Source organism: Ornithodoros turicata, chromosome 6 (genome assembly GCF_037126465.1).
Source record: "Ornithodoros turicata isolate Travis chromosome 6, ASM3712646v1, whole genome shotgun sequence".
Lineage (NCBI taxonomy): Eukaryota > Metazoa > Arthropoda > Arachnida > Ixodida > Argasidae > Ornithodoros > Ornithodoros turicata.
In genome coordinates, this window is record NC_088206.1 from 44,963,999 (window position 1) to 44,990,840 (window position 26,842).

The 26,842-nt window shown below is 46.8% G+C and overlaps 1 protein-coding gene across 3 annotated transcripts in view; it reads right to left on the bottom strand.

Moving 5' to 3' along the window:
* Positions 1 to 3,007: 3,007 nt before the first annotated feature.
* The window catches only part of LOC135396592 (uncharacterized), a 48,532-nt gene continuing 24,697 nt past the window's right edge, over positions 3,008 to 26,842 (bottom strand). For all 3 annotated transcript variants that reach the window (XM_064627636.1, XM_064627637.1, XM_064627635.1), the window contains 9 exons: positions 13,594 to 13,683; positions 13,482 to 13,532; positions 12,937 to 13,074; positions 12,620 to 12,876; positions 9,322 to 9,419; positions 3,625 to 3,754; positions 3,398 to 3,553; positions 3,233 to 3,343; positions 3,008 to 3,184 (listed from right to left, as the gene is read on the bottom strand). In XM_064627636.1, coding sequence (XP_064483706.1) covers positions 3,047 to 3,184; positions 3,233 to 3,343; positions 3,398 to 3,553; positions 3,625 to 3,754; positions 9,322 to 9,419; positions 12,620 to 12,876; positions 12,937 to 13,074; positions 13,482 to 13,532; positions 13,594 to 13,683 — 1,169 coding nt within the window. In that variant the 3' untranslated portion in view covers positions 3,008 to 3,046. The remainder of the gene's footprint in view (positions 3,185 to 3,232; positions 3,344 to 3,397; positions 3,554 to 3,624; positions 3,755 to 9,321; positions 9,420 to 12,619; positions 12,877 to 12,936; positions 13,075 to 13,481; positions 13,533 to 13,593; positions 13,684 to 26,842) is intronic.

Here is a 26,842-nt window from a genome sequence, read left to right on the forward strand (position 1 = left end):
CTCCCTATGAGCAGGGCCGGCGAGAGAAATTACGTGCCCCTGGGATGGGTCATGCCCGGGCCTGCTCCTCCAGTGTTGCGGATTTGAATCCACGGATTTGATTTAAATGTGGATTTAAATCCACCGGAGGGCTGGCGGATTTGATTTGCGATGTGATTTGCGCAAAAAGTATGGGCAGGATTTGGATCTGGATTGAATCGCATTTTCCACTAATGATTTGGATTTGGATTCAATCGCATTTTCCACTAATGATTTGGATTTGGATTCAATCGCATATTCCACGAATGATTTGGATTTGGATTGAATCGCCCCTTTTTCAGCGGATTTGCGCGTGGATTTCGCCAAGCTCCATCACAAGATGCATGAATTTGAAATTGAGCGAAGCGCCGTTTCGCATTCTACGCGAATTGACGCGGAATTGACGCGGCGTGCTCTCTCCAGAGCGACAGGAGTAGCCGTTGTGTTCCAATCACTTCCCCTCACCGCACCGAGGGAACACCAGGTGCAGTTCTTTGAACGCAGTTCACGTTATTCTGTCGATTGGACGGCACCTTTCCCGTGGACCCCTAGCTGAGTCTTCAAGCACGACCCGTTTCAAGCTTGCCACATCATGTCGCCATAATATTGAACGCATATAGGTACACGCATACACGTCAAAACAAAGTAAGAACGAACACACGAAATATATCACATCCTATCATTTCGTGATTTCGGGAAGGCAAGCCTTTCCTACTCCCACGGACAATCATGGCAAGATGTGCCACTCTTCCTCGCATACCCTTTTTTTTCCCTTGATTACAACAGTCTGTATTGCGCGAGGAAAATTTTTACAAAGCCTCGAAACGTCAGCATTAAAATAGACCCATGGGCTACATGTTTAGTAAGGTATTCGCAACATGTCCCACGATTTATTAACGATCCATTTAATGGTGACCCCCAGGGTATAGTAATCAACGACCTGTTGTCTTTTGAGTGCTGATGGTAGAAATCGACGCAGTCGTGTTTTTTTGGGCGTAGCTGAGCCTAGGCCCGCGATAGGAATTCCTTCACTCAGGCGTGTTCGCCCGGTGCTAAATGACGAGGAGGTACCTGACCCAAAATCCGTTTTTGGGAAAGTGTACCATACCTCCCAACTCCACACTATTCATGCCCCGTGAAGCCCGAGTCAACACAAACACGATACGTAACGATGGAGATGGGGGTTGTGCACCGCCCCTCCCAGAGTGAGCCAGTCCTCTACGATTCAATACACTTTTATCAGTAACACTTTTTCCATTTTGGTGTAACGCAAAAATTTAAGGGCACTTGACGAATTATGTGTTGGCAATGCAACAGAAAGTGCGGCTGATTTTCGATAAAGTTTTACTATTTTCTTTCTGGATGCCTTCAACTCAACTCCCATCATTCATTCATTACATGTATTTTCGTTGGGCTTCCCTTTGCGCCCCTCTTCCACTGGCATTGCGCAATTCCGCGCGGCGGAGTGGCCAGGTGTCGGCTACGCGCCGGCGAGGAGAGCCGTCTGAGCCAGCGGGTGAATTAAATGACGGAGGCCGAGTCTTCTTCGTGAGGAGGAATCTAATGCTATCACACTGCAGGCCGATGCAGCTCTGGCCTCGGACAATGCTCGAGACTGCCTAGCTCTGGGGGAAGTACTCATGCCCTCAAAAACGCGGCCGGTGTTAGGTTCCAGCTAATCGTACAGCGGCTGGTCGAGCGTGAAATACGACATCCCCATTCAACGGTCCCAACGATCCGAAATGGCTGCGCGTCTTCAACCTTTAAGAGGGAGCACGCTCGGCATGCCCGTTGCCCGCTCGGGGCGTGCGAACGGTAGAGGCGACACAGTGAGGTCGCCTCTGTCCACTCTTGGGTAGTTCCATTTTAAATCGACAAGGGCGGGAAATTGACAATTTTTAATTTCCATGAAAAAAATATGTTAGATAGCTTCTCGACTGATGACAAATGCAACAATTTCGAGCTCCATCCGATGAGTCCCGTGACTCCTACTTTAAAGGGGCGCTAGAGAAACATTTCCCGAACACAGCACTTCCGGCAAAAAATGTACGATTTCGAACTTTTATTGTTCATGAGCGGCTACACGCATTCACATGAAGATAGATTCATTAGAACCGCTAACTCATTCTCTATCGAATGGTATAGACATCATTTATATAGCTCCTGTGGTAGAGCGAGCAGACGGCTGTAAGTAGAAGCAACTCGCCAAGTTGCTCCCCCCAATCGCCCCCCCCCCCAGAACGTCAGTTTATAATCCCCCCCCCCAAACCGAGCGTCTGGATCCGCCCCTGACACAGGCTGATACATGGGGACTGATAGTCTGGTACTGGCCGAGCAGGCGTAAACGAAAATGTCTCTAAACTGAAAAATTTATGTCCTAAAATATGAATAAAATTTCGGCCAGCGGATTGATAGGTTGGCCCTTTATAACCTCGTCAATCAGACGAAATTTATTGCTCTTTGTGCCACGTGACGCTGTTATTTCACCGTTGTTTAGTGAATACGTGCAGCAGTAGTCATTTGTAGACACGGTTATAGGTCTAGTAATGCTACTGCACGAATTTTGGCTCCCGGATTTGTCAAAAGATTCGATAAATCCGGATTTAAAAGCGGATTTGATTTAGGTCCAGAAAAACAAATCCGGATTTAAAAGGATTTGATTTAACGTGTCAAAATTAAATCCGGACTTGATTTGGATTTGATTTACTACCTTAAGAAAAAATGCGGATTTGATTTAAATCCGATTTGAGCGGCCAAATCCGCAACACTGCGAGTCCTCACGTCTCGATAACATAAGTCTAAGTATTTTATCTTTATATAATTACAACGGGCCTTGTGTCATGCAGTCCCCTGAAGAGGCCCGGACTCCGGGGCGCCATCCCCGGCTGCCGCCCCCCTTCTCGCCGGCCCAGCCTATGAACCATGAACCCCCACTCTTTTTCCTAATATTGAAACCCCAGCCCAGTCCCCCAGGTAAAAACGCTCCAAATGGGTTTATGTACAAACAATTCATTTAACACTGCAATGGTCAAAGTCCGACAGCTCGACGCACAGCGGCGACCCGGACGAATGGTCTGCCTTTGTTACAGGTGCCAGAGTAGTCGTCCAGGTCCGTCCGGTACAGGGCGATGCACGTCTTGGGGCTAAGTCGCAGCACCTTCTTTACCTGATAATCGGCGGGTTAGACACGATCAAGCAGTGTCGGATTGTATACCTTGTTCACAACGGTGGTGTCGTCATCAAACATGTACATCCGGGACTGAATCGACTGGATCACCGCCTCCGCCCATTCATAATATTTGAATTCCTTCTTCTGATGACACACCTGCAAGGAAAAGCAAGGATGTTGCATCGGTGCGTTTAGTAGACCGTGTTGTACCTCAGAGTAAGTAGCCCACGAGAAATCCACGCAGTCCTGAGAAGGCGCGTGGAGCAGTCCCTGAGGCACGACGTACATGAGTACCGCCATGAGGATCGAGATGCACGTCTTCGAGGACTCTGGCACAAGTTCAGACTTCAAGTCCAAGGCCTTACGCTAAAGTAACGTACACCCTTGTCTGTTACATCTCACCGTATCGGCACATCTCATGGTACCGCATCTCTTACCGGAAAGAGGTTCTTCTTAAGCTGGAGAACCTTGGGATTCCTTGAAGCGTTGAATGCCGTAGGAAACATGGCGAGGCATTGCTCGGGGAATTCCTTGACGTGTGTCTCCAGGATCAGGTAGTCCAGGTCACTAGACACCAAGAGTTAATGACGATTTTTTGCGCTCTCAGGAGGGAAAAGTTAAAGAATTGCTAGGGGCGCTTCACTGCACTCTGCAAGGAACGATCGCTTCTGCTCCAGTACGTCGATTCGAAACTATGGTGTTATCGCTATGGTATGAAACGATGCTATTTTATTCCTGGTTAATTCCCGACCACGGTATCGAAAATCCCACTGGAAATAGTGTCGCATTTCGAATTCTATTCGATGGAATACATGACAAGGACAAACGCCAGACGTTGATAATATTGCGGGAATGAGGCCTGTGCAGTGACGTCACGTTTGGTGACGTTGCACGTGAAATCATACTGCTGCACTGGAGTCACAGTAGAAGGGTATGCCCTGAGTTGTTGCCGTATGCGCGCAATTACGATAGGAAATAGGAAACACACACGCTGCTGCCTCATTCGGCCCGCAGTATGACACCCGTGACGCATACCCATGTTTTCCCGTGTCACGTCCCTCAAAGGCTGCGCGTGATGTCATGTGCACTAGCCTCTCCCTGCCTGGAAACAGCCCAAACGTCATTCGCTACACCGCCGATGAGAGCATAGCCTTCAGAAAAGTGATGCGTCTGGACGGCGCCTTTCTCGTTTCTCCTCTGAGCGAGGCCATCTAACTTTTCCTGTTAGGGAGTGACGTCATGCTGATCTCGTTGTCGCAAGAGCCTCCGCAGCTGCGGAAGCAGCAGTGATCTTTAAAATTTGTGTATTTAATATCTGAGCACTTTTCAGGCGAGAAAAATAGCCACGTAGATTGTTAGCCGATGCCGAACATAGTGGTACCTGTTGCATTTATGAGTTTGTGTATGCGACGGTCCCTATAAAGGAGTGCATTGCTCGAAACCTTCTTTGAACAACCAGCCAGCCAGGAACGACGATGCAAAAGATTTTCGCTTAGTGTTGTCTTATCACTGTGCAATTTAATGTACAAAAATGGCCGAAGATGTGAGCCTTGTGCTGAGTGGCGTGACCTTGAGGGCGCGGCGCGATATGCTGCTATGATGTATGGATCACACGATGACGTAACAGCACGGTAGAAAGCATTCCCATCATCTCGCATTGACCTCAGTCTTACTCATTTCCGAGCGGGCTCTCCGAAGGAGTTCATGGGCTTCGAATGCGCGTCCAGGTCGAATGCTGCTTGCACACCCTACTGGTTAGTTACCATAATTTTCTCGTGCAAGAACTCATGTTGTTTCAATACTTGCAACGCGTCGCAGTCAAGAGCGCAAAATTCATGCGGAGGTCTTTCACCGCTCTTTTAACAGGGCATACTAGTCCAGTCACATCTCCGATTCACGATTTTTTTTTTTCAAAACTAGAAAACTTTTTCTCAAAACTGGCGCCACAGGCGGTGTCTTGTCACACCACCCACGCCCGACTCCGCAAATAGACCCCATTGTGCTACTTTTTAACTATATGACCTCCATCTGTATATGCACTGTACGTGTTTTGTTTGATTAACAATAAACTTGATTGATTTGATTGATTGTGCACAATTGACGTCGCAGCCTTGAAGGAGCAATGAGGTAACACTTAATATCGCTCGAAATCCTGCCTCGTCTGTCAAGTTGTCCCCAAGGGGTTACCACGCAAAATATTTTCGCTCTGCGGTGCTTTATAGCTGGGCAATCGAATTTACAAAAAACGGCCGGAAAAAGCAGCCACAGGCGGCCGACAGCATGCTCTCGTGACTTTGAGAAGGCTCCGTCCCTGTTTCTTCGTTTTAGAGCGCGGCTTTTAGGTGCTCGTTCTTGCGTTGAGCCGCGCCGGCGTTGTAACCGGCAGAGCGAACGAGGAGCAGAGCGAAGGATGAAAGGACGAGAGAGCATGCGGAGGAAAGCAGCGGGGAAGCGTACGGGGAGAGTGAAGAGGGGCGAGGAGGAAGTGAAGGAGGACGGCACGTTTGTGATGCCGGAACGCATCTGTAATGCTTCGGTATCTGGGTTCGGTATGCTTGGCTCCAAACTCGCGACTGGAACCGTGGCGGCCGGAAAATCACACCTATGAAAAAGTCTTATACTGCTATGCCAATAATCATTCGCAAAAGTTGGTATACGTGGCACTCAGTCGCGCTTCAGACAGAACCGGGCTGTATCTCACCAATGTGGGCAACTACTTCAAGAATTGGGATAGGAGTGCTGCATGAGGAAAGTACTATGTGTGGCAAATAAAAACAGTGGCGTATAACTCAAAATCAACAGCTGCGCTCGAATTTCGCATTACCGACAATCGTAATCGTCCAGTGAATTTTCATCCTGGCTCACGCTCCGCTTATACATGCTTGAGCTGTGTCGCCGTACGTCGCTGGTCAAGAGGGGAGTAGCATACGTCACAACGTCCTCTCGTTCTGCGATGCGCTCTTTTCACGAGGAGATTGATATTTCAAAGGTGTGCGGAAAAGAGCCATCGCGTTCACTTTGTAGGCCACCTGCGCTCGTCGTTCGTTTCTGCACCGAAAAAAGAAAAAAATGGGGGGGGGGGGTCACCTCAGTACTCCTTTAGCGGCCACGCACACCTCCCGTGCTTGTTGAGGGGTGCAGTGTATGGCATTCATGCGGCAAGTCCTGAGTTGGGCTCGGGACTGTCACGGTTATTTCTTTTCTTTACAGTGGTTTCTTCTTCTAAATATTTTGCCCTGTTTTCCTTGTGTGTGTGTGTGTGTGTGTGTGTGTGTGTGTGTGTGTGTGTGTGTGTGTGTGATTCCGTGTTAGCGCCCCGAAGCAACTGTGGCTATGAGCGTGGTAGAGACGTAGACAGCCGGAGAGAGGACAGCAGGAAGGAGTGGGGGACAGGGTTTTTCCCTTTGTTTGATTTTTGACGTTTTGTTGTTTTTTTTCGTGCGACTGGTGTGTTCACTTACAGTGATTATGCAATCCTTCGTAAATATTCCTATGAGTATACCCTAGACATGCGATTTCATTTCGGAGGCATTAACGCAAAAGTACTTTTCTTCCCATAAAGTTCTCCCTGTCAGTTGACGCAATTAGCCGTTATAAATGCGTGTACATGTAGCTCCAATTCTTAAAAAAAGAAAGAAAGAAACGATGCTTTAGAGATTACTACAGCAGGTAGCGTTCATTAAAAGGCCCGCCGACCCGCTGTAGGTCACTGCATAACGGAGTAAGGGCTCAGGGGTGTCACTGCAAAATGAGCAACTTCTGACATGAGTTGCAAGCGAGCCGCGACCATTTACACGTATGCAAGGTTCGCGGGACAACATAACCCTTTCGTTTTGCGAACACCGGGAGATGTCACTCTTAACAATGGCCCGTTCCGAGCTGGTTATTTTGGCGAACTTTGTTTTAAACGAGCATGAAAGGGCTCCACAAAAAAAAAAGAAGAAGAAAACGAAAAAATCTGAGTTGTAGAAATTAGTATTACGCCTTGGGGTGTAGCCAACACAAAAATTACAGGACGGTTATGACTCGTGTAACGCGAAATTCAGCGTCAGCTATGCGTGTGGTGAAATGAGGCCGGATGAAAGTGTGTAGACAAATTTATTTAAGCGTGATGAGTATTGATATGTGGTCGCTGAAATGGTCGGCGAGGTGAGTGGTGTCCTGGAACGTCTGTGCGCAGCGTAAGGTCCAGCGCAACGGCGGCGGCAGGATCTTGTCGGTGGGCATGGCTAGCGCCAGCCTGGTTTGCGCGAACCTCAGACTTCTGCCGTGCAAGGCGTTCGAGCTCCCTATCTCTCTCTCGGTGCTTGGCTTGCGCGGCGGCCACTTGTTCGGACGTTTTCACAGTCTGGAGACGACCCATCCTAGTGGTGGCAGGAGCCCCGCACACAGGGTTTTAAAGAGCGTGAATGGGTTCTCGCATTTTCGTGCTCTTATCGTGTACACTTTCGGCTATACGTATACTAAAAATCCGGACACACCACCGACAGCGGTTGTAAACCGGCGCGGTTTTCCTCCTGCCCCCCCCCCCCCCCCACACACACATCTCGCCGACGACAACGATGCGATCTCCGAAAACTCTGCACTATACAGCGGACACTGTAAAACTGACGTACTTCGGTTTTTATCTCACTTTCTATCGATAACGGTTGTTAACTGGCGGAATTCTCCTCCCAGCGCTGAGCGCACATGCTATAAGAGCTTTGTGCGGACATGCGAACAGGGACGGATCTAGAGAGACCTCAATATCTGTCCTCATAATATGTTTAATTGACCTAGGTCGTCTATCTACCATGCTGGCCAAGGCTGGACCCCACTCTCGTAAAAATCCTGCATGCGAATGCCGACGACGCCGACGCGATCTGGGGAAAATCTCCACTATACAGATGACGCTGTAAAAGTAAGCAATCTTGGTGCGCAAGAGAGCTTGAAATCGCCGTCCCCCGGCTGCCAGTCTGTGGGGTCATGTCCTCTACCCGATAATGAGGTGCTTTCTTTTCACGGTTCTGTTTGGCGCCACCTGCCCCGCGTGTGAAGCATGGCTGTCGATCGGTCGTTCTACCGCTAGCAGACGATTCTCGTTAGCCAATAGAAAGTGCTCGACTGACCTGACGTCACAACATGCGAGGAGGAACTGGGTAGATCACCGCCGCTGTGCGCATTCTTGTAAAACGTTCTCGCATTCTTTTCCGGAAATTCACACTTCCAAAAATATGTTGCGTCATAGTTCCTGAATGTAGTAGATGTTCGTATTACGCGGTAAAAAAAAAGATACTGGGCGATTTCTTATAATTTATTAATTCTTATAACAAAACTATGAGAACTACGTAATGCGGTTTTCACCGGTGGGTTACGCGGCCTTGCGGACACCCTGTATGTAATTACTGGAATACTGATTGTATGTTTTCGGAGAATGCGAGACAGTAGAATTGGAGTCAGTCGTTATTTAAATCCACTCTCTTTTTTAAACCTCGTGAAACGAGCACGTACTTTTGAGAATCGGCAAATTTCCATATGTAACTATGCCGAAACCGGGACTACACTTCTCGAGCGCGGAAATGTCATGACGTCCGTCGTATGGGCCGGAAAGCGGTGTATCTGACCATCATATCAGCTCCCGTTCCAATCAGCTCCATCGCTACAAATCACGTGGCCCTTCGACGCGTACGCCTGTCGCTTCTTTTGCACTCGAGAAGGGCCTGGTTTCGGTTCATTTGCGCAGCAATATTTAGCTATTTATATCCCAAGCTACGTGTTTGTGTCAGGATATTTAAAAAAGGGGGTAGATTTATACAATGGCTGGATCGAATTCTATCTCGTACTTCCTCGAAAACATCTAATCAAAAACTTAATTTTAGGTACTTAGTCCGCCTGGCCGCATAACCCACCTCCGAAAACCGCATCTAGGTAGCTCCCATGGATTTTTAAACTTCTGCAAAGGATAAAAAAATGCCCTGCATATGTTCTTGTAACTGCCTCCCAAGCTAAGCTAAAACCATTTACTGAACAACGAGACATGTCTTCGTTGGACTCTCCTTGTGGGTGATCGAAAATGCTAAAAACGATATTTGAAGGAAAAAAATGTAATGTGAGGTGCAAGTCTCTTTTTCCTTTTAGTGGCCTTTAATACTTACTTTGCCAGGGTCGCTATTTCTTTCTTGAGTAGTCTCAGGAAGGCGGACGAGAAACCCAAGATGAGTTGCATTCTGTGGGGCATGGCTTTACGCAATGCCTAAGAGAAAGTTCTACCGTTAGTAGGTTTACTGGAGTGATATTTACTGTGATGTCTGATATTTACTGTGTGAGAGGTTTACTGGGGTGGATAGATATTTGGTTAAAAGCAAAATCGTGAACCGGAACCCTGAAAAAATATGCTCCGATATGCTTCTAGCATATAACACAAGTAGTTTGTACGAATAATTAGGTTTCGGTACACAGCAATCACCAGCTCTCCTTGGAGGAGCCCAAACCGTTAGTGGCGACCACCGAGTGCGACGAGCCCATTTACTTTGGCTTCGACTGAAATTTTGGTCAGCTTCTTTTGGCCAGAAAACGTCCGCCTCCTTCTTTTAGAAGTGCACGGTGAAACAGGATAATGGTTACGCTTTTTAGAGACAATCTGAACGCGTCGACCGATTTTTGCAATTGGAGTCTTATTAGACCTAGTTCACAAATACGGCAACGGCGGGGACGACGAATGACAACGGCAAGGCGACGTGCTGCCGTCGCTTGTCGCCGTTGTTCCCACCGAGGTTCATATATGCGCAGCCCCACTGGTCAGTGGAGCATGGGCGAGATCACGGCACGGCAAAAGTTGGACATGTCTCAATTTCCTTTGGTCGTGGCGCGGAGGCCATCGTCACAACGGCGCGATTTGCCGTGCCGTCCAAGGTGGCCGTTTACCGTTGCCGTGCGTGTGTGAAAACTAGCCCTTAAGCAGTAAGTGACGTGCAGATGCTATATACAGGGTGTCCACGCTAAGTGTGAACAGGTTTTTTAAAAATATATATAACACTTTTTCCAAGATGAAATCAATTGCAATATAGCATATGCTGAAGGGCACTCCCTAGCAGGGCATTAGCAAAGCCCAAAGGCAATGTCTTAATTAACTTTCATTAATTAACTTTTAATTATAAAAGCTACAAAGTTGTCCCAATGAGAACATCTGTTCCTTTCGGTCACCTGATATCGTAGCCGTTTTCAGAACAAAAATCCGTTCGATAGATCGCCCGCAAAAAATTCGTGAAGGAACGCCATTTTTTACTTTATTTTGTTCATTGCGCTTCTTAGAGGACGCGTATTTCCTTCATCCCCAACGGGAGAGGGGGAAGGAGCACAGTGCCGCCTCATGCGTCGAAGATGAGCTTTAACTTGCGGAAACAAAACAAAAACAAATGTATCGGGTGACTCTATCGGAACTGGCCTTATCTTGGGTTGCATTTTCTGTTTCCTTTTAATCTTTTTCCAGGACGCGAGAGGCGATAGCGCTCTTTCTCCCTCTCGCATTGGGGGTGAAAGAAATACGCGTCCTCTAAGAAGCGCAATGAACAAAATAAGAAAAAAATGGCGTTCCTTCACGAATTTTTTGCGGGCGATCTATCGAACGGATTTTTGTTCTGAAAACGGCTACGATATCAGGTGACCGAAAGGAACAGATGTTCTCATTGGGACAACTTTGTAGCTTTTATAATTAAAAGTTAATTAATGAAAGTTAATTAAGACATTGCCTTTGGACTTTGCCAATGCCCTGCTAGGGAGTGCCCTTTAGCATATGCTATATTGCAACTGATTTCATCTTGGAAAAAGTGTTGTATATATTTTTTATAAAAATCTGTGCACACTTAGCGTGGACACCCTGTACAGAAAATTGCACACAGCAGAACGTTAGCGAGTTGTAGTGAATCGTTTTCCCTCAAACGGTTCGCGAACAGTTTGCTGCTGCCCAACCAGGGGATTCCATTCTCAGTCACTCCCTCTTTTGATAGGCACCCTACGATACCGTTCACGAACCGTTTGGTCGAAAATGATACACTAAAACTATAGCTATAAACAAGAGAAACGCACGGCATGCTCACGGTTTTGGTTTCACCTTGGCTGACGTTACGAGGGCGTGCGACCGTGACAATGAAAAAAAGGAAAAAAACTGGACTGTCTTGAGATATGATAAATCGTAACCAGCAAGTCTGATCTGAAATCGGTGATTTGCTTGCTTAGAAGGGTAAAAAAAAAAGAAAGAAAAACCTCGTCGTCAAACCTCGTTACAACGAAACGCGATATAACGAAATTCGCGATAGAGCGATATAATTGGGATTCCCTGGCTGAGGGCCATAGAGATCAATGTATTTTAACTCCCGCTACAACGAAACACTTTTTAGCCGCGGCATCGATACAGCGAAAGAACGAGATAAGGTTTATAACCCCAAAGCCGACTTTAGGGTCCTGAAAACAAGGGGCGCAAGTAGCGTCCTGTTCCCGCGGCGAAAGATGGCACGCGCGATTAGGGTCGGGAGGAATCTGGTGCCTACAAAAGGAAGTCTGAGTCATTGGAAGGTTAGGGATTTTCTTCCCAGGCTTCTCCTTTTCGCGCTTGTTTTGAACTGTCCGGTTGCAGCCAAGTAAAAAGAGCACGAGACGTAAGGCGCCATCGCGCGCGTGGGAAACGCTTCGTTCGCGTGGCGGCGTAAGTGACGAAATCAGCCTTGATGATTTTCTTGACGGGGACAAACATGCCGTAGCAACGGAGAGCCTTACGGAAAACGCACTGTCATAGACGTAGAAGGTTTGCGGGAGATCGCAACACGATATGGAGAAAGCTGCGGAGGCTTTGGCGGCGTACGAACAATGCGCGACACCGCGACAGGCACGACGCAGACGCGTATAACCGGCTATTTCATGCAAGAATAGAATACCGTAGGTGCACTTTGGTAGGTCACGAAAATATTTTCCGCATCGTAGCGGGAGTTATCGACGCTTATGTACAGCGCGCGCCCTCGCAAAGGTCGCGATCCGTGACCTTAAATTCGGTACAACGAAATGTTCGATACAACGAAAGGAATTGCAGTCCCCGTGGGTTTCGTTATATCGAGGTTCGACTGTAGTCATAGGGATGCAACAGCCCGCGTAGCCGCAGTCCACAGCGGTATATACAATACGAATGGGAGAGTGAACATGCCGCTCCCTATGACAGCGGCGTTGTTAACGTTGCCGTCGCACTAGGGGGAAGGTGTCTAAGAGCAGATGCGGCCTTCTAAAAGTCTTCGCCTAGCGAATACTTGAGGTTTGTCAAACTTTTAAGCCTGGCGAATAAGTGCTTGCTGCTCGCACTTTGGTGATAGACCATTGGGAATTACGAAAAGAAAGGCCGATTAGTCAAGCTCAACTGGTACGATCCACGCGTTCGCGTGCTACAAGACCAACGCACGCTCACTATACCTTGGTAAACTCAATATAGAAGTTGACGTTTTCTGGCGTCAGCGTCTGCTCGACTAGCGCCAATCCTGCCAACCCTTCTGTTTCCAACCAGGCAGCCATTGCAGCAGTAGTGACAGCCATCTTCTTCTCTATTCTGGAACGGACCTGTTCCAGGAAACTTCCCGGAAGTGAAACCATGTAAAGGCTGCGCGTCCCGCTGTTGGCCTCTCTAGTTTCTGCCTTTTGGTTGCTCTTGAGAAACGTGTTGAAGCTCAGGGCTACGGAGAAGATTGGCTACAAGAGTAATGCGATACAGCTAATACAGAACACTCACTCACACGCCATAGGAGCTGTGAAGACGTGCTTATCAAGGTCGTAGTGAGCGTGGGTGTACACCAAATGGCTGCAGTACTCAAGCGGGTAACGTAGCTCTTCCACTGCCAGCGACGATACCGTGCACAACAGGGGCTGAGACACTGAAACACCAAGCGCTGGTGTATTTATATTCCTGCTGCAGGACTACAAAATATGCAACTGTCTAACGATGCAACGTCATAGGACGTTTTACTATATGCCCGAAAATGTTATGAAGAATGTTATGAAACGACTTGCTTCAAATAGCCACACTTGAGGGACAGCCGTGGTATGACGATGCATGGAACACTTCTAAAAGCAGCATGATTAAGTGTATTTACTGCCCGTCATATGTGGGACTTCAATACCGGCTGGCATGTTGCTACATCTTTGCTGAATTTATAGTTGCCATGTTCCTATTAGTTCCCAATGTTTCTAGTCCAATTTTTGCGGTCCCGCAATTGCTCGGACAACTGTGAAGACGCCCAGCGTTGCTGTCACTTGCCTATCCCAGAACAGACATGCTCACCAGGCTTGTAAGGCTTGGGCGCCGTACTCTGCGGCAAAGACGGTGTTCCTTCTGAAAATGGACGGAGCTGCATTGCCATCTTGACATGTTATTCTCCACGCGCTTCATTTACCCGAGTATACCGAACCGTTCGCCTGCTGGACACTGATAGCACCAGTCGTCTGTTCTCTTGTTATCTTCGCCTTGCGCGTTGTGGTGCGGTCTGCATGTCAGCCAGGAAGCACAATCTCGATTAATGTGTAAAATAATTCTAAACGAATTAGGACAGGATTTTCAAAAGTCACGGAGCTTCGCCAGAAGGAATAAGGAGCGGCAACCACTAGACCAGGGGACTCCAACACGCGGCCCGCGAACCTCCGTTATGCGACCCGCGGGGCTCCCGCAACGAAAGAGAGAGAGAGAAAAAAAGAAGCTAGTAGACGCTATGGGCAATTGTGGGCCTGAGGAAAGCCCTTTACCAGGGTCCAACAGCTCCCCATAGGGCCCATAGTTTGAGATAATTCACACAACACTGGGCACACGACCAATGAAATTGCAACCTGGTGGATATTATGCATAACCAGTCGGCCAATCAGGAGCCTCAATGTTTGGCTAGCATTTCGGCCGGTCCTGGCTACCATCGACTTCTACTGTATTTCAGGCCCGCCACCTTTATTCGGTATTCAAAATAACTAAAGCGATTTTTGGCTACAAAAAACATTTATTTGATACAAAGCACTGATTCAAAGACCTGATACATGGGTGCACTATGCGTAGAAAGCCCACTGCGTTGCTGACACACTGGAACAAAGTTCGAACTTTAAGCAGAACGAACACACTGTTAAACTTCTAATACCGAGCCAGTCTCATGAGTGGGTACCATTTCATGACGAGCATCTTTTTTCGCTGCTTGCGGTGCATCATACATTATAGCGAAGCGGAAAGCGCTTGTGTGGAACGTAGTCCTGTCTTTGTTGTCAGTACTGGAAATCCAACGGCGCAGAAACTTGTTCTTCACGCTCCAACTCATGAAGCATTCCGGTTCCGCAGCGGATAGACTGTTTGTGGGATAATAGTTGTGTCCAGAAACAGCACAACATGCGAAGACTTACAATGACGCACGAATAAACCCGCGAACATATTTCTGCAAAGTGTTCTGTCGATTGACACCACGGAACACAAAAGGACGCCGTGCCGGCCGTGCTATTTCGAAACTATGCTGAAACGGTCGAGACGCTGCACGCACATGCGCGCGCACAAAATGCGATTTCAAAACATTGTCGACCAATCGGAGCGCGCGCGCAGTCTCGGCCAATGGGCTTGCAACATGGTGTATGGGCGCAGTGGTACATACTCTACAGCCGCGTGCGCGGGTACCTGAGGAGGACTGCTTTTACTTCTTGGATAACGTCGAATCACAACATTCACAGACCCACTTAAAATAATACACTTCACACGGGAACTCTCTTCACTACAGTACACAGGAGCACTGCCGCAGCCACGTAACGCCTCCACAGAAGGACCGAGCGATCGAAGGTCATCCGTATCTATAGTTTCCGAATTCGCAAAGCATCTCTTCCATAATCACGTGTTGAACTATCAAGCCTCCGGTGGACGTCGGTTTGCGCTTTGCAGTGTTGCAGCGTTTACACGTCTTTGCGACCGACTACAAAAAAGCACTGGGAGTATGGCCTGTGCGAAGCCACATCTGAGGCGGACGGTAGAGGAGGTGAAGCGTACCTTCCAAGAGCATGAGGAGGTAAGGCGTCTGTTCGCAGATATAAACAACGTCCCGGAATGTCTCGTGTGCCAAAAAACTGTTGCTGTTCCGAAAGAGTACAATCTCCGACGTCATTACGAAGCGCTTCACAAAGGGCAGTACGCGGAATTTACTGGGAAGATCCGTGAAGAAAAGGTGATGCGGCTCAAATTGGCAGCCACAAGACAAAAGCAGGGACTGAAACCGGAACGGAACCGGAAACCCCTTTGAACCCAAATTTCTTTCAGAACCGTAACCGGAACGTAACCGCAATTCACCATCGGCAATTAACCGTAACCGTAACCTGAACTGAAAAATGTGATTTCGGTTACCGGTTCATATGAATTGGTTTTTTGGATGCGATACTTTGGATAGGAACTTTGGATGCGATATTTGTATCGCTTGACAACTCTGAGTGGTGTTGCACATGCTTCTGTTGAAGTAGATATCTTTTTCATGTGTTTTTCATTCAGTTGTGTAGACAACGATCTTATGGGCTTGAACCCATAATCGGATGACATACGCATCGAACGACATGTATCGCGTACGTACCTGTACTGTAATATTGTGATCATTTAAGATACCAAGGGTTGCATGTTGTTTGTTTCCACAGCTGTTTGCTTAAAGGGGCCGTAAACAGGTACAACAGGTACACATTTCTTTGTGTTATATTATTGAAACTTATGCAGTAAAAACTACTTGCAACTACTAACGCTCAAAAACAAAAGGCGCTTGCATACGGATGAAATATTCACGGCACTCTTTCGCATTTTAGCTCCGCCCCGCGCTCTAACTTTACGTCATTTTGACGTAGCGCTTTCCTCACCAATTACGATCGAGTGTTCCACGTATGATTTTATTTCAAATGCGCAATTGGACTAGATGAACGTGAATCCTCTTCTATTCAAAATCTAAACATTTACAGCCTCAAACTGAAAAAGAAATGCGTTTAATTTAGGTATCATACGCGTACTACGTTTTCTGGGCAGTAGCACGCAGCACACCATGAGCGCGAATGAATATCCGGGACTACAGTTCCGGAATCTTAGGCTGCGTTCCAATAGCCCGGTTAGTCGACTGCCTAGCGGTCTAACCGGAAGTGCCCCCATGTCGTTCCAAATGTCGCCAAGTCCGCTATTCAGTCGCCTACCGCCTAATGCGCATCGATGCAGTCTGCGATATGCGACACCAGCTCCGGTGGCGCAGCGGTAACGCGTGCGCTTGGAGACTGGGAGGTCCGCGGTTCGAATCCGCGGGCCGGCTGTGCCGTCTGGGGTTTTTCCTGGGTTTCCCTCAGATGTGTAATAGGCGTATGCCGGCACAGTTCCCCTGAAGTCGGCCCATGGACGCAGCTATCTCCCCCCGAGCGGATTCCGCTCGGTCTTCCACTTCACCCTTTCCTCTCCTCCTCTCCACCACCTTTCCCTTCCCGAGAAACATGCCGCCTAATCAGGCAGGCAGACCTCTCGGGTTCCTCCCAACGACACTCCTCCTCCTCCTCCTCCTCCTTCGATATGCGATCGATGCGATACGCCTGACCAACTGACAGCCGGGATGGAGACGCGCGTTGACGGTACCAGCCACTGATCTCTATGTATAAAGACTGGGTCGCGCATAGGTGAGGGGCTCGTGGGAGAGAGGTGCGGCAACCGGCCGCCATGTTGGAGGGCCCAATGGCGCAGGCTGCTCCCATAGGAAACAATGGGAAGCGATTCGATTTGGAGCATTTGTTACTCTTTAAACGCTCCTCATTGTTGATTAGCACGCATCTTTCTTAGGAATCAGTGTGCTGGTGTATTCCTACCGTGCTTCGGCGGTGTGTCTGTAGTTTTCATGGTAATTGCGTTCTTTTTCTTCTCCGCTTCCTGTACTCCGAATATGGTGTCGTTAGTTACGTGCACGGCAAGCATAAAAATAGAGGAATTTGGTGAATGACAACTTATAAATTTAATTCCTTTTGCTTAGAAAGGGTTTACACTGTTTGTTATTGTAAGGTAGATTCGTTTGTGTGTGGTTTTCGTTTGTTATTGTGTGGTTCGTTAGGCGCTGTATATGGTTCTCGTTTGGCCTTTTCCATAATCCATTGGCATTCGTATTGTGTTCTACGAGTGTGTTGCAGTTGTTCAGCTGTCGGCGCAGTTCGTTACAGAAATTCGAAGCGCTGTGCACGAAGAGCGCATGACGTGACAAGTGCTGCAAGAGTGATTGCACTTGCGAGGTTAACGCCGCAGTTTACTTCCACCCTACCTCACAAACGGCTTGTTTAAAGTGATACCCAGTAAGATTTGATAAAATTGCACAGTAACATCACTGTAACATCACTAACAGTAACATCACTAAATTCTACATGACATGTAGAATTTATAAATTAATATTACAACACTCGACTTCTACGGCCATTAGTCATTGTCATTGATTGTTGAATACGATGATTCTTGAGAGCTTCTTTCGTAGTCGTGGTCTGTCATTCACGTTTTCTGTGTGCTCCTTTCCAAGATGGTGAAGTCGAATCTTGCCATAGCAGATAGCTATAAGCTTTATGAGGCGAATGATGTGGTGTTCTTCTGGAGAGCACTCGAACATGTGCTCGTAGAGGGTAGGGGAAACGTTGTGTCTCAGAGATGTGGACCTAGAACCTTGAGTGCATCAAAGGCTTCCTGTGTGAAACCTGGTTCGCCGTGTATAGAGATGTACCACGACCTAGGTGTCGCCTGGTGTGGAAGCGAAAGGTTAAATGTCTTCCTGACGTACTCGTATGCCTTTGCTGAATAGAACTGGAGAGTGAGCGCAAAGCTACGCAGTGACTGGGGATACTGCTCTCTGCATACTTTCCCAGCTTTGTTCTGTAGGGTGCGCAGTTCTAGCTGCACGTCAGACAAGGTGCCACGAAGCCATGTCAGTGCATTGACTTGATACGAGAGATTTCTTCTCGAGATCTTCTATAACACTCTCCGCAGTGAGTACCTTTTTCTTCAGTCTTCGGGCATTTTCTTCAGAGCGTTTCAGCTTCTTCTTCACGTTGTCCAGTGCTTCAACTGTGATGTCTATCTTCCTTTTTAAGGTCCGGGGACTCTCTTGCACTGTGTATGTGTGGTCAGCAGCAAGGTTATGTGAGGATCGGACTGGCTGAGGTGACAAGACCCCTGGACCTGCAGCCCACGATGGTCATGGCTGTGAAATCTCATGGTTGACGTCCTGCTCTACCTCTATGTTATGTCTTGTTAGAGGTGGTTTTCTTGGCTGTACCCTCTGTGATAGAAAGATTAATTACTTATTTTTAGATGCTGTTGTTCATGTGGGATAAATGACAAAATTTGTTAAATTCAGCATTTATTTCCACATTTCTTGCACATGCCAGGAACTGAGGTCATGATGGATGTCAGTGGGTACTGCAGGGAAAACCTAGAAATTATTATTTTTCCTTCATTATTATTTATTTATTTATTTTTGCATTGCATGAGAAATACCTAACGAGCTAGTATATGTATTGGTTCCTACAAGCTCGAACATTACGCCACAGGACCCTGACCTTATACTAGGACTGTCTTGAGTAATCAAATCAGGGACATGACTCTGCATTTCTAGGCAGTGAATGTAGAATTACATTGCGAAGAACCATAAAAGCAAAAAGTAGCAGTGTCAGTTCAGTCCAGCAAGTGCAATGTGAGTTCGCAAAAAAAAAAGTGTCAAGTCTCCATGACTTTGCACCCAGAGCACAAATTCAGAGCTGTTGTAATCACCACCAGCAAAAACTGAGAAGTTGTGGAACCTCAATATAACAGAATTTTGTTTGCAAGCTATTTCTTGCATTGTCATGAGCCTTAAAGATGATGACAGAAAGCCTAGCAGGCAATGTAAATTATTTTGTACCATACATTTTGTCGCATAAGTTTTGTTGTGTCATGTATGTTGACTGATGTTTCACTTCTCAAGACTTGTACTGAGCTTGTTGGATCAACTACCACATTCAGAATTGCTGCACATTACACAGGTTCCCAAGCAAGTTCTAATGTGTTACTATTGTGTTTACTTTCAGGAGGTGCTGTGGAAAGTCAAACTTTGTAGGCACAGCATCACTCTTGAGTCGCGCAGTTTGCCCTGTACGATCGAAACAGGCCTCCTCAAAGTGTCTGCTGCAGAGCACCGAAGATTTAGATGGGGCCCAATTTTAGCGATGCATCTTCTGCACACACTTCTTCAGCACGGCTGGGCGACTGTGAGGGAACCTGTATAGCACAAGCACATTGTGTAGAAAATACATAAATAGAGCACCCAAACATAATTTCTTAGTACCTAACGGCACCAGCGAAGTAGCAGTGCGAGCAAGCGCGAGTGTCACATATATGCGATACGAATAAACACTGTTTTTCCTCAAAATAAATAGCTTACCTGTGAAAAGTTAACCCCTTTCGTCTGTCCGTGCGTGAAGTGCACCGAAAACTGCAACAAGCTGGCATGGCATGCCCTCTAATTTAAAGGAAACAAAAAAATTGCGGGCAGCCGCGCTTAACTAAATGCAGACGACAGTACGTGTTGGGCCCACCAATATGGCGGGCGGTTCCACGCTGTGGAGCACCCTATGAGCGATCCAGCCAAATACTATAGAGATCAGTTGTACCAGCGTGCCCGCTGTTTCTGCTGGCTTTAAATGTAAAGTTGCACATAGTGGCACGTTTTTTTAAAACTGCGTAGAGAGTTGCAGCACATGTTTAGTTGTGAAGGTGACAGTTTATGCACGATGTCCTACAAACTTAGCGCATTAGAGTCCTGCTGCGCTTGCGCCGTACGCATTTCTTGCGTGAGCAACGAGATGGCGCCACAGGCGCCTCGGCTAGGCAAGCCTGTTCCAATAGTGACAAGCGAAGGGGTCTACTCAGCTGCCTAGTCAGGCGGCTTCGCGGGCGCCCCCGTATTCCCAAACAACCCTGAGGGCTCCCTATGTAACCTCTAGCACTGAGGGAGGAGAATTTTGTTTCCCAAAGCGCCCGTATCTGGAAGGGGCGCCCCAAGTGCACGCGCCAGCCAAGTGAGCTCGCAAGCTCACTGTACGCTCCCTGAGGGACGCTCGCCTCGAAACAAACATGGATGACATGTGCATTTGTGGATCGCGTCGTGCGATTTGAGCGTTATACCCTCACGGTGGTATTGCCGTAGTGACGGTTCGACGACTTCGTGACTAGGAAAACCACGTTGTGCGGTACGACGAATATGAATTGAAAGAAAGATAAGTTGTGTGTGTGCATGAACACTACAGACTATACTGAACATCAGGATGGGCACGGACAATCCTGGCTTCCCTTGTCCGCCCATTCAGTGATTGTTACAATCTGGCCGTTTAGTACAACACACACACACACACACACACATAAGGAGACGATGGTGAGATGTGTACATATCATATCCGCAATGTCCAACAGTTGTACAACCTCTGAATACTGACATGAAGTAGCCCAAAATACATGAAGTTTGCAAGTCAAACGCGAACAGAACAGGAGAGATACCAAAGTAGCAGACGACAGCCGTCGGAAGCGGATATGAAGCGTGGCCCTGCGCATGCGCTTCTGCTTCGTTCTACGAGGAATCGGGCCGAATCCCCTTCGAGCCACCCGACGGCCAGCCCTTCGTTGAGGGCGTGCACGTTTACGTTTGAGAAACGCATGCTGCCCAGAGGGGATGTTCGCCCTCAAGGGACCCTGGGCTACGTGCGCCCTGAGGGCAAAGTTGCGGGTGGTTTGGGAATACGGCCCTCTATTGGAACGCAGCCTTAGGTAGGTGCGCGATGGAACATATTCGTCATCTTCGAATGGTTCCGACAACTGGGCTGCCGTACTTTGGATGGAGCCACGCGGCATCGCGTCACCAGCTCGCGTGGTACAGTGGATAGCGTGCTGGCCATGTCATGACGCTTGCAGAGGAAGGCGTGCCCACGAACCTTCCAGCAATTCACTGTGTCCTACATCAAGAGGACGTTGTCGTCAAGACCGTTCACTTCATTCGGTCGACAGGCTTGAATCATCGTATGTTTGTCAATTTCCTTCAAAACTTGGATGCCGTGTACAAAGACCTGCCTTATCATACAGAGGTCAGATCATAGGCGGAGAGTTTTCAATCTGCCGGAGGGGGTGGGACACAACGTCCCCCCCCCCCCCCCTCCTTTTCATGCACAGAGGTCGGGCAAGGTATCTGGAATTCCGTATTGCAAAGTTGTGAGGCAAATTTTTACAACATTTTCATGATCAATCGCAGGAAACACGCGATTCTTAGGATATCCCTCGAAACTTTCATCTTGAGTGTGTGACGTAGCCCTGTTAACGGGGCTGACGGTACACGAACAAAAAAAACAAATCAAGGGATTCAGCACAAGGTAAGGGAAAACTCCGAACAGCAACAGTGCAAATAAATATGGGTTTAATATCCCGGGCTACAGGTATTTACAGAAAGGAAATTAGATACACTCTTAATCGGGTTCCACCTAAAGTGCCTATAAACAGGCTGTGCCGCATAGATCCCCTCCAGATTATACATCACTGGCGATATGTCGTGCCTCATATAACGTCACAACACATTCCAACGGCCGCCACGAAACAAAAGACAAATAAGACACGCGTTGAGCCGTGGTTACACGGCACCGCGACTTTTATTCTTTGTCTTTTTTTTTTCTTTGCGGCAAATACTAGAAGGCACACCAACAAGAAATCGTGCCGTATGGAATCGCAAGACGCCGAGGTGTGCATCTTACGCGCACGCGCTTGTTGCAACGCGTTGGACGGTTCCTTTTGTTTTCTTTGTGGTGTTCATTTCTGCACCTCGTGACGATTGTATCTCATTACGGCCGAAGTTTCAATACGGCCGAAAGTCTCTATACGGCCGATAATCCTTTAATCCCCAAGTGTCTCATTACGGCCGAAGGTAGTCTCATTACGGCCGAAGATGTCTCATAACGGCCAAAAGTCAAAATGTGTATTGTAACGGGCATTGACATGCAATGTTGCAACCAGGTATGGATATACATTCCAGAGTGTATAAGCCATGCGGTGTGCCCTTAAGGCCCTTATCATATATATACACATATTGTGAGACAATCAGTATGTTATCATACCACAGAACAATGCAGCATATTGTGTAATGTGTACACCCCAAAGGTAGTGTTGATGTTGCTGTGAAGCAGCAGGCTACTGTGTGGAGTTATCTACTTGTGGAGAGCTAGATGAACATCGGCTTTGTTGTGACGTTTTTTGGAGACGTGCTACAGTCACTGGCCAAGAAGGAGCATTTATCTCAGTCGACGTCAGTTTATTTCCATTCGCTTTACAATGGTACAATTCTTGCTTCTGGAATGAGTAGACCTGCAAGAAGCAAAGCGCAACCGTGAACAGGCTAGAATATTTTAAAAAAATAGGCATTTGACTCTACATTGCTGGTTTTAATGTGCACAAGCTGCATACATGTTGATATGTGTCTGTTATTTCACACAAGGCTAACATAAATCTTCATCTAGACAAAAAAAATGACAAGCCTTAAGAATGTGACTTCCAGGTAAACACAATGCATGACCATGAGATGAATTTAGTTGCATTAGCTCATCCACTTAATGGAAACATGTGAATATGAAACAGTGATACATTACAATTCATGAAATGATGCATGCATGACTTTCCTTTTTTCATTTCTTCTTATAAAAGTAGTGCACGAATTAACACTCATGCACTACTACACAATTTTTCACTTCACAACAGAACCGTATGATACATTGGTAATCTTAACAGCTCACCTCTTCAGCCAAGACTCCCTGGGCAGCAACATCCTATTAGCCATGTTGTTGTTGTTTTTGTTTTTCGGAATCCTTCGCGTAGCCACATAACATGACCGGAATGGAAAATAGCTATAAATAACAATGTACTGAAATGACTTCGTCTTGAAATATTTATTCTAATCAGATATGCTTTTGCGCTCAGTACGGTGCAAAGCCTGCGCAACATTTCCAGATGTTCGCGGTAAGCAATTCGAGGAGATCAATTCAGGTATGCCGACTTGCGCTTTTATTTTTGAACAAATATGACGACAAATTTTAACAAATGAAATATGGCTCACAATGATAAATCTGCTGTATGGTGCGGCATTATCGGAGTCTTAACTTCGAATGAATTTGTTGTTCCTAAACGCGCAACGAACTACAAACGGTGCATATCTACTAACACATACCGAGCTACATCTATTACAGGCACTTCGGCTGTTTTGATTCAGTCAAATTACTCGTATGAGAATGCAACTATGTGTGGATAACTCACTGCTGAGCCAGACAGTCTACGAAAGCATAACTCACCAGAATTCTTGGTTCTCGGCCTTGGTCAACACTGCGCGATATAAGTTGGGACTGTGACGATTCATTCAACTCAATTTTCACCGGAACAACACGCGCTGCTCGAAAGACAACGACGGAAACTAAAGAGCCGCTTAAGTCGCTAATTTGTACTTTACAGCACTACAAATCGATAGATATAAACACGTCGTAAACTACAACGGCTCACTAACAACAGAAATGAGATACCCAACGTTGCTAGACACCATCCGAAGTTGAGAGCGTGAGAGTATAGCAAAATAAGAAGATATCAAAACACGAAAGGAAGAGTATTGATCCCCCCCTCCTTCTATAGTATGCAAAACGTGATTAGCGCTGAGATGAACATACATGTTCATGACGCGAGTTATTTTCACGGATCAAAAACAGGTCACGTGGGATTGCGTGACGCTTGTAAAATGTGCAGCAATGTGCAGTATGGCGAAACGAAACTTGTAAATCGTTGGCATCTTTTTGATTCCTGCGTATCATTTCACATTACACTGTGACACTGAATACATGCGTGTCGTGTCTCACAATGCTGGGGAAGTAGTTGCACGGGAAGTGTGCATGGTAGACTTAATTTTGGTCGCGTGATCGGAATATCGGCACCTCTCGCGTTGTGGCTTGCATGCATGCTTGCATGTGACCAATCAAGTGCTGTTCACTTACTAGCGCTCCTTACAAACGACAAAACGAAACATGTGGGAAGGTATATTTTTGATTACTCATATATAACGAGAAAATGTATCGTTTTCAGGTTCCTGCCACTACTCCATGTGCCCGCGATTGTCCTGCGTGTATGATTACACTAACGACGTCGCCCTCCACGGCGGAAGTGGTTTGCGCACACGTGTTTCAGCATGAAGCCTGCAGGTAACATCTGATGCTTACCCTTCGGATATACTGATTCTAAATTTACATATTGTAGCTTAGTGGAATTCCGAATGCCCAGAGTGACACACGCTTATAACATTGTGACATCAGCGCAGTGGCATAAGCACTAATGTAGTGCCCCACGAAAATGAACGAGGGGCAGTGGTTTATCCAGAATCCCAAGCACGAGAGGGGTGTTGGAAAAAATTGGGGAGGGGGTGGCATCATTATAGTTACGTCATTACATCTTAACATATCATTACAGACGTGTCTGAAGCTGAAATTGCAAGGGCAACCCCTGTAGGGGGTGCACAGTCAAAGTTAGGGGGGTGTCATGAACATTTAGGGAGTGTAGGGGGTCTGGATAAAGCACTGGCGATGGGTACTCCTCCACCCCATGTAAAGCCTCATAAAACACCTCCTGAAATATTTGCAGCTATATCCTCCTAGCTCCCTATAATATGCAGCTGCAGTTATGCTAGCAATTATGACGTAATTCTCATTGTTGTCCATAATTCTTGAATATGTTTTGAATATATGAAAAAAAAAGTCTGCTTGACAGCATGTCTTGTGGTCATCATCAAACAAGAGCATATGTCGTTTTGTTCAGCACCTTATATACTTTTTTTTAAATTTCAGGTGGACGTAAATTGTAGGAAGCAGCTAGTGGGAAGATCATGGTCATAGGTCATGTGGCTCCTGGAGCTCCCAGTGGGCTACCTTGTGGAACACAGAACACACACACACACACAGTTTGCTCACAGAACCAACGAGTAGGATGTTGCTCGAATGCTGAGACAAAATGGCGTAACACATACAAATATCATGTGACACAGTATGACAATAAAAACATTTTTCACGAGGGATGCATGAAACACTGTCGTAATATTGTGTGCATGAACCATTGTGTGTGACACAAGCCGTGGGTCACACCGCCTCGGACACACTTTGGGAAGCATAAAACACAGCGATTGCTAATATGGTGGATGCTTCTTTTTTCTTTTTGGCCGTGATGAAACATCTTCGGCAGAAATTAGACTACCTTCGGCCGTAATGAGATTTGGCCGTAACGAGACACTTGGGGATTAAAGGATTTTCGGCCGTAATGAGACTTTCGGTCATAATGAGACTTTGGCCGTAATGAGACTTCGGCCGTAATGAGATGTTACCCTCGTGACCGGCAAACACGCAAGACCGAGAGTTTTTAAGTTCAGACGCGCGTTTCACCGCGATTTCCGCCCGGTTGGATTTGGATGACAAGTGGAGGTGAGTTTGATGTTATCTGGAGCACCTTGCAATGTCTTGATACTACAATACGTGCGTTCTCTTGTGCAGTGGTAGTTACGCAATGCCACTGCGTCCCGGATTGACGAACGTTGACCTAGCCGAAGGGACGCGGGGATCATGTCTACATGTCGGTTGCAGCTGTGGAGGATTCGTTACGAGGGAAGATGCATTAGGATATGCGGAATGCCCTCTGGCTGGTGCCTTATCTGCCGTCATCCACCCGCAGATCACGGACTTCAAGGTTTTGAAAGACAATTACTTTAGTAAGAGCTGGATTAAGCCAAATCTCGGAGAACTGCTAAAAAAAGTTCCTTAGCTACGTTTGCGACATCGTTCGGACTTTAAGACAGTACACTCTAAATATTTTCACACCTTTAAAGGTGTAAAATTGGTGTATTCTCATGTATTACACCTATTTTACACCCTAGAACCTTGGCTTGAAAATTTTCGAGGGTGTAACTATGGTGAATTACACCCTTTTATGAGACATTGTCAGGAGGGTGTGATGAGGGTGCAACAGAGGGTGTATTTGGAGGTGGGACAGGCTCCATTACACAGGCTAAATGTATTCCTGTTCCTGTGCAGTGTTGGAGTGCTTGTGGTACTCAGAACTTAAGCTTGTGATACAAGTTGTGATATAAAGACCAAATGCACAGTTACTCAACATTTGGTACACTGTCATCTAACCCCTCAAGGTTAGATGACTGGAAAATATAAAATTACTGCTATGTGATAAAGCTGTATTAAGTGATACGTTTGAATACCTTCATGCCTACGTAATGTAGGATATGTATGCTGCATGGCATAATGTCAACCTAATAAAAGCATAACTATTCAGTTCCTGTGATTGTGTCATATATGTATGATGCTCGCATATACGCACAACAATCACCTATAACATGTGTGTGCTGTGCAACATATGTCTGCAATGTCCTATTTTTGACTTCACACAGGGTACAGCTGAGTAGCATACCTGGGAAGTATTACAAGTTCAGTGTGAGAAAAGTATATTCTTGGCGTGTTAAAGATATTTTGCATGGCTGTGATCGAAGAGTGATGCCAAGATAGCCACAATGACACTCCAAAGTATGCGCCTTTTGTAAAAACTAGAAACAGTATACT